Source organism: Belonocnema kinseyi, chromosome 4 (assembly GCF_010883055.1).
Source record: "Belonocnema kinseyi isolate 2016_QV_RU_SX_M_011 chromosome 4, B_treatae_v1, whole genome shotgun sequence".
Taxonomy (NCBI): Eukaryota; Metazoa; Arthropoda; class Insecta; order Hymenoptera; family Cynipidae; genus Belonocnema; species Belonocnema kinseyi.
The window spans coordinates 69,887,821-69,899,433 of record NC_046660.1 but is presented as its reverse complement, the minus strand read 5'-3'; the positions used below and the strand labels follow the sequence as shown (position 1 = coordinate 69,899,433).

The window sequence follows — 11,613 nt, the reverse complement described above, 5'->3', positions numbered from 1 at the left end:
ATATATATAATCTATATTTTAAAAGATTTCAGGGGATTTTATGAGGTTTCCAAGGATTTCAATAATTGTAAGGGCTTTTTAAACTCTCAAGGTATTTTAATACATTTGTTCAGGATTTCAGGAAATATCACCAGATTTCATATAATTACATGAGATTTAATAATATTTTAGTGGATTTTAAAGAAGACATTTCGATGATTAAAATAGTTTTGAAATTGGTTTTTAGAATTCACCCTCAATTCTTCTTAATTTATTCTGAATTATTTTTAATTTTCTGGAATTTTTTGAATTCTTTAAGTACAATTGATTATATGATTCAAAGATTTAAAATATTTTACGGTATTTTTTTTTAGTTTCTTGTCCTTTTCAAAAAAGCTTCAAAATATTGGAAAGGATTTCAAAAGATTTCAAAGACTAAAATATTTTAGTGTATTTCAAAAGATTTCAAGGCATTTTAAAGAGACTTAAACAATTTTAAGGGACTTTTAAAATTATTTCCAGTTTATTGGAATTCCTTTGTATTTTTTTAATAGTAATTAGTCACTTTTTTAGTTATAAATTATTAAGGTTTTGATGATCTTAAGAGATTTTCAAATATTTTTTGTAATTGACTTGGAATTTTCCCTGAATTCTTTTGAATTTTTGTAAATTCTCACACATTTCATCATATTCTTTCGAATTCTCTTTAATTTTTCGAAACTTTTTACAAACTTACTCAATTCAATCCTTTCATATTTTCGCAATGTTGTTAATTCACTTTATTTCTTTTTAAATTCAGCTTGATTTTTCATGAATTTCGTCAAAATGATCGTCAATGGAATTTTTAAAATTATTTCCAATTGGTTTGAATTCTTTTTTGGTTATAAATTAGTAGGGATTTAAAGGTTTTAATATACTTGAAATTATCATTTTGAAATTTACCTTGGATTCTTATTAATTTGCCCTGCATTATTTTTAATTCTTTGAAATTCCTTTGAATTTTTTAAATAATTTTTTTCGTATTTTTAAATTGTTCCCAATTATTTTTTTTTTTAATTCACCTTGAATTTTTATATATTTCATCGCATTCTTTTCATTTACCTTAAATTTCCTTAAATCCGTTCCCATTTTACGGAAATCAATGGTATTTTATTTTTTAAATTGTTTCTAATCCATCTGAATTCATTTGAATTTAATTTGAATTGTTTTCAAGTGAGCCTGCCTTTGTTACCTTTTAAACGCGAAAAAGTACCCTATGAGCGTGACAAAAAGTACCCCTTGTTCCCTATATTTGATCCTATAGTGACTGAAGCCTGTTGATGTCTCGTGAAAGTTAGCACAACTTTTAAAATATATGTTTTTTACCTGAAGCTTCCTTGGCTATTGGTCAAAGTGAGATTGTATCTTCCAGTGTCAGATCGGGTAGCAAAAGCAATTTCAAAACTGGTGTTAATATTGGTAGTGAAAATGTCATGGCGATCATCGGCTACAACATCAATACCGTTGATAGTCCAAGAAGCAACTGGCTTAGGTGATGCTTCGATAGGAATGTCGTAGCTGATCTTTTGGCCAGCACGAACAACCATGTCTTGCAGGAGATGCTTGTCGAAACTGGGTGCAACTGCAAAGAAACGGAAGATAAGTATTAATTTTAAGATTGATCTATAATCGATTTTGAAATTAATTCGAAACAGGGTGTCTACCCTACGTGGAAAACCTAGAAATGTCAGGTCATTTTTATACATATGGAAAAACCTGGCGATGTCAGGGAATTTTTTCGAGCGCGTGTTTCACTTTTTTAATTGTAATATTAAATTTAATAACAAATATTCTTGATTTGAGAAACTAGTAAAATTCGACTCTTCAATTTTTGGTTGAAAATTGATCGGTTTTGGTTAAACAATGCATGTATTTTGTTGAAAATTCGTTCTTTTTGGTTGAATTCCCTTGTTTTTTAATAATAATTTAAATCTTCTTTGGTTTAAATATCAACTAATACATTTTTTGTTCCGAATTCATATTTTTTTTAGTGAAGATTGACTTCCTTGGTTGCGAGTTAATCTTTTTTTTTTAATTTATCATTTTAATTGAAAATCCAATGGTTGAAAAGTGAACTATTTTTGTTGAATTTTGTTTATTTAGCTGAAGCTTAATTTTTGCACTCAAAATTCAATTATTCCAGTTCCAAATTGAACTATTTGATTGAATATTGTTTTTTTTTGTTAAAAATTAATTTTTTTATTGAAAATATAACTATTCAATATTGAGTTGAAAAATTGTCTTTTTTATTTGAAAATTTTGATTTTTTTTAATAGAAATTAATCCTTAGGGCTGAAAATTAATCTTTTTGTTGGAAATTTAATAATTCTAGCTAAAGTCTCATCATTTTAATTGAAAATTCATGTTTTTGGTTTCAAATTCAACTATTCCAATTGAAGATTCATAATTTTAGTTAAAAATTCGTCGCTTTAGTTAAAAATAAACTTTTTAACTGAAAATACAACTACTTAATTGTTGGTTGACAATTTATATTTTTAATTTAAAATTTATTTATTTTCTGGAAAGTTTGGCTTCTTTGGTAAAAGCGAAACTTCTATTCCATTTTTGGTTAACAATTGACCTTTTTTTTAAATGTAACAACTTTGTTCAAAATAATTTTTTTAACAGAAAATTTAAATTTTACAGTAGAAAATGTAACTATTGTGCATAAAATCCGTTTTTTTTAAATTGGGAATTACATTGTTTATGGAAAATTCAACTGTTCTGTTTTTGGTTGAAAATTTGTCTTTCTTGGATGAAACTTCATTTATTTGATTGCAAATTTATATTTTTTATTTAAAAATTAAACTATTTGTTTGAAAATGTATGTAACTTGTGGAAAATTCGTGTTTTTTCCAGAAAATTAATCCAGTTGCCAATTGAACTATTTTGTTGAATATTGTTTTTTTTTTGTTGAAAATTAATTTTTTTACTGAAAAGATAACTATTCAATATTTAGTTGAAAACTTATTTTGTTTAGTTGAAAATTTGGATTTTTTTATAGAAATTAATCTTCTGGGCTAAAAATGAACTATTCCAGTTGAAGATTCATCATTCTAATTAAAAATTTGTCGCTTTAGTTAATAATTACTGTTTTAACTGTAAATTTAACTATTTATTTGTTGTTTGACAATTCATATTTTTTAATTTAAAGTTCATGTATTTTCTATAAAATTTGTCTGCTTTGGTCAAAATAAATCTTCTATTCAATTTTTTGTGGAAAATTCACCTTTTTAGTTTAAAGTTCAACTATTCGGTTGAAAATTTGTCTTTTTGTATGTGGTCATGCGAATATTTCGTTGGAAATTCATGTATTTGTTGAAAAATAGCCTTTGTGGTTGAAAATTCATCTTTTTGTTTTGAAAATAAGACTACTGAGTTTAAAATCGAACTCCTTTCCCAAAAATTCATATATTTGTTTAAAATGATTCTATTTTGGATGAAGATTCATAATTTGATTTGGACATTTATTAGTTTGGTTAAAAATTCAAATTTTTAGTTGAAAATCTAAATTTTTTGTTAAAAATTCGTTTGAAAATTCATTTGCTTGCTTAAAAATTTAAGTATTGTAAATGAATATTGGTGTTTTATTGTTGTGAAAAATATTTTTTTTAACTGGAAATTTATCTATTTTATTTTTGATTGAAAATTGATCTTTTTTAGTTCAAAATTCATGTATTTGTTTTAAAAAACTGATCTTTTTTAAAGTAGGGACATTATTTCACCTAGATATGCACTTAATTTTAAGTATAAGTAGATCAAATAAAAATGTCTTTGAATTATTATTCACATTCATGGACTTTAGAGGTGAATTTAAGAAATGATTAATTATGTTTTTAGTATTATGTGATGATTTAATTACTCTATCTTTCTAAAATATCTCAGAATAGCTTTTAATAATAATTAAATTCCGAGAAACTAAAAAAAACATTATTTATAATGAACTCGCGAAAAAATCAACCTGGAATAAACCTGGAATTGTCAGGGAATTGTTTTTCCAGTATTTGAGTAGACACCCTGATAAACTAGATATTCATAAAAAGATGTCAAGAATTTTTTTCTGAACTTACGGTAACGCGCTTTAGCGACGATGGGTAAGGAAGCTTCCGAAGGTTCACCTGGACCTCCTTTGTTGACAGCAATCACCCTGAACTCGTATTCTTGACCTTCCGTCAAGTCAGGAACCCTACCAGATGTCTGATTTCCAGGAATTTCTGCAGCCTTTTCCCATGAGCCGAATTTCGGTCTCTTTTCGATAATGTAGCCAGTGATGGGGGAACCTCCATCTCTCTTGGGCGGTGTCCATTCAAGATCAACATGATCCTTATCCCAATCTGTTGCCACTGGAGCACCAGGTCTTTCTGGTTTTCCGAACGGATCTTTGGCAGTGATACTTTCTAATCCTGTTAAGGGTAATGATTCTCCTTGCTTATTGACAGCTCTAACACGGAAGTTGTATTCGTGACCTTCGATAAGATGTTCCACTTTAGTAGAAGTGTCTGGAGCTTCTTGAATCGGCACCCATCGCATGTTTTCAGCGTCCATTTTCTCGATTTGGTAGTACAAAATCTCGGAACCACCATCGTCTTTCGGTGGTCGCCACATAAGTCTGCAAGTATTCTTGGTAATATCGCTGAAATGTAGAGGACCTTCAGGAGGTGATGGAATGTCTAGGACGATTACATTCAACGTGGCTGAATCTTTGCCATTGTTGTTCCTAGCTGTCAGGGTGTATTCTCCTGAATCTCCACGTCTAGCTTCCAATACGCGCACTTTGGTGTTGTAGTCTTCATTCGTTATCTTGATGCGTTCATCACCAATGACGGTGTTTCCTTTCAGAGTCCATTCCTTCTTTGGCGGAGGTTCACCGATGACTGGCACGTCGAAGTCGAAGAATCCTCCGGCTCGGACTTTGACATTCAACATGTACTTTCGATCGATTTTCGGTGGTACTGGAATTGTGAAATTTTTTAATTAATTTAAAATCGGAACTTATATGAATGTTTATTTGAGAGTACATCATTTGACTTTTGGCAACTTCTTCAGGGTGGCGACTTGACCGTGAAACTGAGAAAGACCGATAAATGACGGGAAATTTAATTAAAACACCGGGAGTTTACTTCTGATAGCAGTTAAATTCAAGTTTTAATTATTTTAATCTTTTTTGTCAATTTAGAAAAGTGATTTTTACTTTATCTATCAGTCGCAAGGCATATTATTTATTATTGTTCAATAGTACTTATTTTTGCTGTCATTAGTTAGTAGTTGTTCTCATGCATCCAAAGAATTTTTATTACAATACGAAATTAAGAATATAATTTAATATACTTAATATTGATAAACTTATTTCTTCAAGTGGAACTATCATTTAATACACTTGACTAAAAGAAGAAAATTTGAACGATTTTACCCAGAAAAACCGAGAAATGATCGGCTTTTTATAAATTAAAAAGAGAGCTTATTATATGATTTGAAGGATGTAACGTTCCTTGAATCTAATTTAATACATTTTGATCTATATTTTATGAGAGAAAGAATTTATATTTTTTTCCGTTCTAAGAAAAAACTTTTGAAATTTTTTGCTTGATGTGATTTTTTTCGCTGACTTAAGTTTGATAATCGAATTGATGATATTCCAAATATACAAAAATAATCATTTTCTCCATTTTTTCAAAAAATGGATTTGTCTTTTTATTTATCATTATTTATTATTTACTATTCATCCTGACTTGAACAGGGAATTTTAGAAAATAACTATCGGTTTTTATTTTAGAACAGAGCCTCCACAAAGAAATATAATCTCACTTGCAACAGGGAATTTTTACATGGAACGGGAATTTTTTAAAATTATTATAATTCTGATTTAGAAGGTAGTAGTTTAAAAATGCCTGTTCCAAGTCAAAATTCGTCACAATTGAAAATTTTCCTCTTCCAAAATGTAGAAAATGAAACTTTTGTGTTGAAAATCCGATTTTTAATTAGGAATTACATGTTTTTCAGCAAAATTCAACTATTCTATTTTTGTTTGAAAATTTGTCTTTCTTGGATGAAACTTCATTTATTTGATTGAAAATTGATATTTTTTATTAAAAAATTAAACTCTTTGTTTGAAAATTTATGTATATTGTGGAAAATTCGTGTTCTTTTGCAGAAAATTAATTTTTATGATTAAAAATACATCTTTATGGTAGGTATAAAATTCACCTATGCCAGTTCAAGATTCATAATTTTAGTAGAAAATTCATCAAGTTGGTTGAAAATTCATTTCTCCAAATGAAAATTTAAGTGTTACATTTCTTGTTCCAAATTCAACAATTTGCCTGAAAAGTCTTTTTTAATTGAAAATGTAACTATTTCGCTGAAAATGTATGTATTTTTTTCAAAAATCGATTTATCTTTGTGAAAATGATCTTTTACTTTTAAATTTAATGTTCTTATTTAAAGATTCTTCTTATCGGTAAAAAATTCATGTATTTCAGTTCAATAATTATCGCTTCAGTTAAAAATTCATCTTTTAGCTGGAACTAAAATTACTTCGATCAAAGTTAAATTCTTCTATTAAAAAAATTTGTTTGGTTTAAGATTGATCATTTTAAATAAAAATGCAGTTCTTTAGTTGAAAAATAAGCAATTTGATTACAATTTTTCTTCTTTTGATGAAAATGAATATTTTGCTGAAAATGTAACTTTTTTGAAAATTTGTTTATTTCTTGGTTAAAAATTTGGTTTTAAACTGAAAATATAACTTTTATTCCAGTTGAATATTTCGTACATTCATTTTTTTACCAAAGATTTATTTATTCATTTTTTGGTTAAAACATTGTTTCTTTAGTTGAAAATTCGTCTTTTGCTTGAAAATTGATTTTTTTATTTCAAAACTAAATTATTTCGATATTTGTTGACAATTTATCTTTATTTTTAGGAAAACTTAAATTTAAAAAAAATTACAATTAAATTATTTCAGTTGAAGATTCCTTGTTTTAGTTGAAAACTAATGTATTTGGTTTAAAATTAAACTATTCCAGTTGAATATTTAATATTTTAGTTGAAAATTCATCAGTTAGGTTGAGAATTATTATTTTTTTTAACTAAAAGTGTATCTATTCCATTTTCTTTTGAATATTCTTTTTTTTTAGTTCAAAATTCAACTATTTCATTAGAAATGTATGTATTTTGTTCAAAAATTGTATTTTTTGGTAGAAAATTAATCTTATTGTTTAAAAATTAATTTTTTCCGTTGAGAATTCAAGTATTATAGTTAGATATTCATAATTTTAGTTGAAATTTCATTTTTTTATTTAAAATTCAACTGTTTCAGTTGAAGGTTTATAATTTTATTTGAGAATTCATTTATTTTGCAATTTTTTTTACTCTTGTGTTAAAGGATGTTTTAGAATGAACGTAATGAAATCAAATGAATTTTTTTTTTGCGGCAAATATGAATATCTTACTTTTAGTTGACCGAGAAAATTGAAAGACTTGACCGAAAAAGGCCGGGAATTTGAAATCATTCGCCGAATCGTCATCCTGTTGAAGAATATAAAAAAATTATTAAATTACTTACAGTTTTTGGGTCGTGCAATATGTGGTTTGGTGGCATCAGATGGTTCACCAGGTCCTGCTTTATTAACAGCCCTGACCCTGAATTCATATTGATTTCCTTCCTGCAAATCATTCACCCTTCCACAATTGACATCTCCATCAACTTCCGCACATTTATCCCAAGTAGGACTGTATTTATCACGCTTTTCAATAACGTATCCAGTAATAGGAGATCCACCATCAGAAGTGGGACGAGTCCATTCGAGCTCAACGAAGTCTGAATCGTAATCGCTAATCTTCGGTGTTCCGGGCTTTCCAGGTTCATCTAGAAATTAGAAAAAAATACAAGATAACTTTACATTCTTAAAAGAAAGTCAAAATCGAATTCTGAATTGCTTTTTCAAAGGCAGAATCTTACCAAATGGATTCTTAGCCTCGATACTCTGCGCGGCTGTTAACGGTTCGGATTTGCCCTGCTTGTTGACAGCACGAACCCTGAACTTATATTTGTGATTTGGAATAAGTCCGTCAATATGCAAAGATGTCTCTGGCCCGTCAGTTTCTCCAGCTGGTACCCATCTTCCAGTTGTCTCATCCAATTTCTCAACAACGTATTTTTCAATAGGTTGTCCTCCATCATCATCAGGCGGTTTCCATGAGAGATTGCATCCCTCAGCAGTGACATCAGCTACCTTGAGAGGTCCTTCAGGTATACCAGGTTTATCCAAAACTGTAACGTTGACATAAGCGATATCTTTGCCATTAATGTTCTCAGCAGTAACCGTGTATTTTCCAGATTCTGCTCGGGTGACCATTCGGACATTTAGGTTCGTGTTGTAAGGAACATCCTTGATCTTGCATGAATCCGAGGGTCTAACTTCTTTGATGCCTATGAACCATTTAGTTACGGGTGTTGGTTCTCCAGTGACCTTAACATCAAAGACAAAGTTCTGTCCGGCTTTGACCTTCATATCGATTAGGTTTGTGCGGTCAATCTTTGGTGCAAGATTTCTTGGTTTAGCGTAGATTGTCGGGGTGGCATCTGATGGTTCACCAGGTCCAGCCTTGTTCACAGCACGAACACGGAATTCGTAAGGCTGACCTTCAATAAGATCCGGAACAGTTGCTCTCGTAAAGTCCGCTGGAACCTCAACGGCCTTCTCCCATTCACCGTATTTATCTTTCTTCTCGACTATGTAACTCGTTACTGGAGAACCACCATCGTTTAAGGGTGGTTTCCACTTCAAGTCTACATGATCCTTATCCCAGTCAGTGGCCTGAAGATCGCCAGGTTTGCCAGGTTCGTCAAACGGATTCTTAGCGATTATCGTCTGATCTGCTTCCAAAGGTTCAGATTCACCCTCGGCGTTAACCGCAGCAACGCGGAATTTGTATTCTTTTCCTGGTGTCAATCCAGTGACCTCCAGATTTGGTTCGGTCGAGCGTCCACATGGTACCCAGCATCCAGTTTCTGGATCCATTTTGTCAACTTGATAGTACTCAATTGGAGTACCGCCGTCGTCAATTGGTCGTTTCCATTTGAGCTGGCAACCTTCTTTGTGAACATCAGTTACACTCAAAGGTCCTTCTGGTGATGTGGGTTTATCCGTAACTGTTACCATCACAGTGACAGCATCTTTACCAGAAGAATTTGTGGCTACTACCGTGTATGATCCAGTATTTGATCGAGCTACTGGACGAACAGTAAGCTTGGTGTTGTAATCTGAATTGTCAATGGTGACATTCTTGCCTATCAATGGAATATCTGCCCACCGCCAGTCGCATTTTGGAGGAGGTTCACCAATGACGTTGACGTCAAATTTCAGTGTTGATCCAGCTGATAGTGTCACATCGCGGAGATTGCGACGGTCGATCTTTGGTGCCACTGTTTGAAAGAAAATGAATGATTAAATTGCTTAAGAAAGAAAAGACTGTCTCATGAGGCAATTACTAAGAAGAGAATGCACTTACAAAAGCGAGGTTTAGCCGTAAATGTTTTACTAGCATCACCAGGCTCCGATTGACCAGCTCTGTTGACGGCAATAACACGGAATTGGTAATCGTTGCCCTCAATAAGACCAGTGACGAGTGCCTTTGGTAAAGGAGAATCGGTCTCCAAGGCCTTTTCCCACATTGTACTGTACTTGTCCTTCTTTTCAACAATATAACCAGTGATTAGTGCCCCACCATCACTGACAGGTTCTTTCCAGACAAGATCAACTTGATTTGCTGTCCAGTCGGTAGGTTCTGGTGCTCCAGGCGCAGATGGAACAGCTAAAAACATAATAGTTGTTAGCTAACTAGATATATTTACTTTTTATAATTAAGGAAAAGATTAATTGAAATAAATATATGAACATACTGTATGGATCCTTGGCAATGATGGATCCGAAAGTTTCAAGTGGTTCAGAATCCCCTTCCTTGTTCTGAGCCTTGACCCTGAATTTGTATTCGTGACCGGGTGTTAAACCATCAACTTTCATTTCAGTTCCACAAGTTTTTCCAACTGGTAGCCAAGCTCCAGTTTCTGGGTCGTATTTTTCAACCAAGTAGGTCTCGATGGGCTCGCCTCCATCGTCTTTGGGTTTTTTCCACTTGAGTGTGCAGCCATCCTTGTGGATGTCGGACACTTCGAGTGGTCCCTCTGGCTTATCAGGTTTGCCTAAAATAGATAAAATTCAAATTGGAAGTTTTAAGGAAATTTTAACATCCAAAAATTAATTTTTTCACGACACGTTATTCGGTTTCAATAAATAATCAATCTTTTAGAGTTAAAAGTTTGATCAATAAAAGAGACTACTTAAAAAGTTTGTGATTTTTTTATATATCTGAATTCATGAATTTAAGAATATATGTTGGCGTCCGCATGAAAGGGGCCCTTGTGTCCGATATGGAGTTACCTATGGGATCACATAGCTGGATAAATTTTCCTTTAGGTTCTATCTACAATTGAGCATTATGCAAATAAAACATTATTAATCTATTTTTTGAAAAAAATGTTCTGAGAATGGTTTTAACCAGTAAAATGATTCCCTATTGGATAGCATTCCACTTTTTCTTCTTTTTCTGTTGCTTCAGAAATTTCTACTGATAAAAGTACATTAGAATAAATTCAATATGGTCAAATATTAAAAAATACATAAACAAAAGAATAAAAAAATTCTTATCTTTTAATTTAAAAAAAAAAATTGAAATACATTATTATCGAAAACCTGATTGACATTTTTGTTGTATGAGGTTGTTCTATATCTTATTTTCGAAGATTTAAAAATTAAACCTACTAATCATAGAAAACCTTCCGCGAACTGAGAAACATTTGCACTTTGTAATAATTATAACACTAGTTAAGAAAAAAGAATGTGAATATAAACTCATAGAGTTTTGAAGGAGACTTGATATTTATAAAAAATGTAGGTTATGTCAGTTTATCTCACCGGAAATGAGCACTTTCACGAAAAATCCTCATCACAATTCCAAATTATTATTAATTTTGAGTTTTGATTTTTTCTACCAGAAATGGATATTTTTAATAAAAAATTATTGAATTAACATTTTTCAACTATTTACGTTTCTTGGTTTTGTTATAATTTTTGTAAACAGAAATTAACTTTATTAAAGAATTAATTAGATTTCAAAGGCGCATAATTTCCTATAAATTATACGTTAAGGCCATGTGACGAGTGGATCACGTGACCAGATTCCTACCCTACCGAAACTGTGAGTCTGGTCCTTAATGTTAATAATTATGAAAAAAGCAAAATAATATTATTTATAAAAAAAACTTTTTTCATAATTATAACAATTTAGGACCAGATCCACCTTTCTTAGTGTTTCTTATTTATTATCCCAAATTTTCATCTCGATGTGGCGTTTTGTGTGAAAATAAGTTAGGAAATAAAAAAGTGCCGGTAATTAAGGAATCTGGTCACGTGACCCACTCATCACATGGCTTTAAGTAAGTGTTTTACAACAAAATTTGATACTTTAAAACAAAATTATTTTAGATTACATATGTTAGCGCTTGAAGTCGGAAATTGGTATTATCTATCTCTG

General features: G+C 30.8%; 2 protein-coding genes across 37 annotated transcripts in view; one reads left to right on the top strand and one right to left on the bottom strand.

The window, feature by feature from the left end:
- LOC117170504 (twitchin) overlaps nucleotides 1-11,613 on the bottom strand; it is a 182,578-nt gene that overhangs the window by 46,738 nt on the left and 124,227 nt on the right. For all 36 annotated transcript variants that reach the window (XM_033357278.1, XM_033357240.1, XM_033357247.1 and 33 more), the window contains 6 exons: nucleotides 9,923-10,222; nucleotides 9,532-9,834; nucleotides 7,979-9,445; nucleotides 7,583-7,885; nucleotides 4,089-4,970; nucleotides 1,345-1,600 (listed from right to left, as the gene is read on the bottom strand). In XM_033357278.1, coding sequence (XP_033213169.1) covers nucleotides 1,345-1,600; nucleotides 4,089-4,970; nucleotides 7,583-7,885; nucleotides 7,979-9,445; nucleotides 9,532-9,834; nucleotides 9,923-10,222 — 3,511 coding nt within the window. The remainder of the gene's footprint in view (nucleotides 1-1,344; nucleotides 1,601-4,088; nucleotides 4,971-7,582; nucleotides 7,886-7,978; nucleotides 9,446-9,531; nucleotides 9,835-9,922; nucleotides 10,223-11,613) is intronic.
- LOC117170508 overlaps nucleotides 1-11,613 on the top strand; it is a 92,740-nt gene that overhangs the window by 79,842 nt on the left and 1,285 nt on the right. The gene's annotated exons all lie outside the window — the stretch shown is intronic.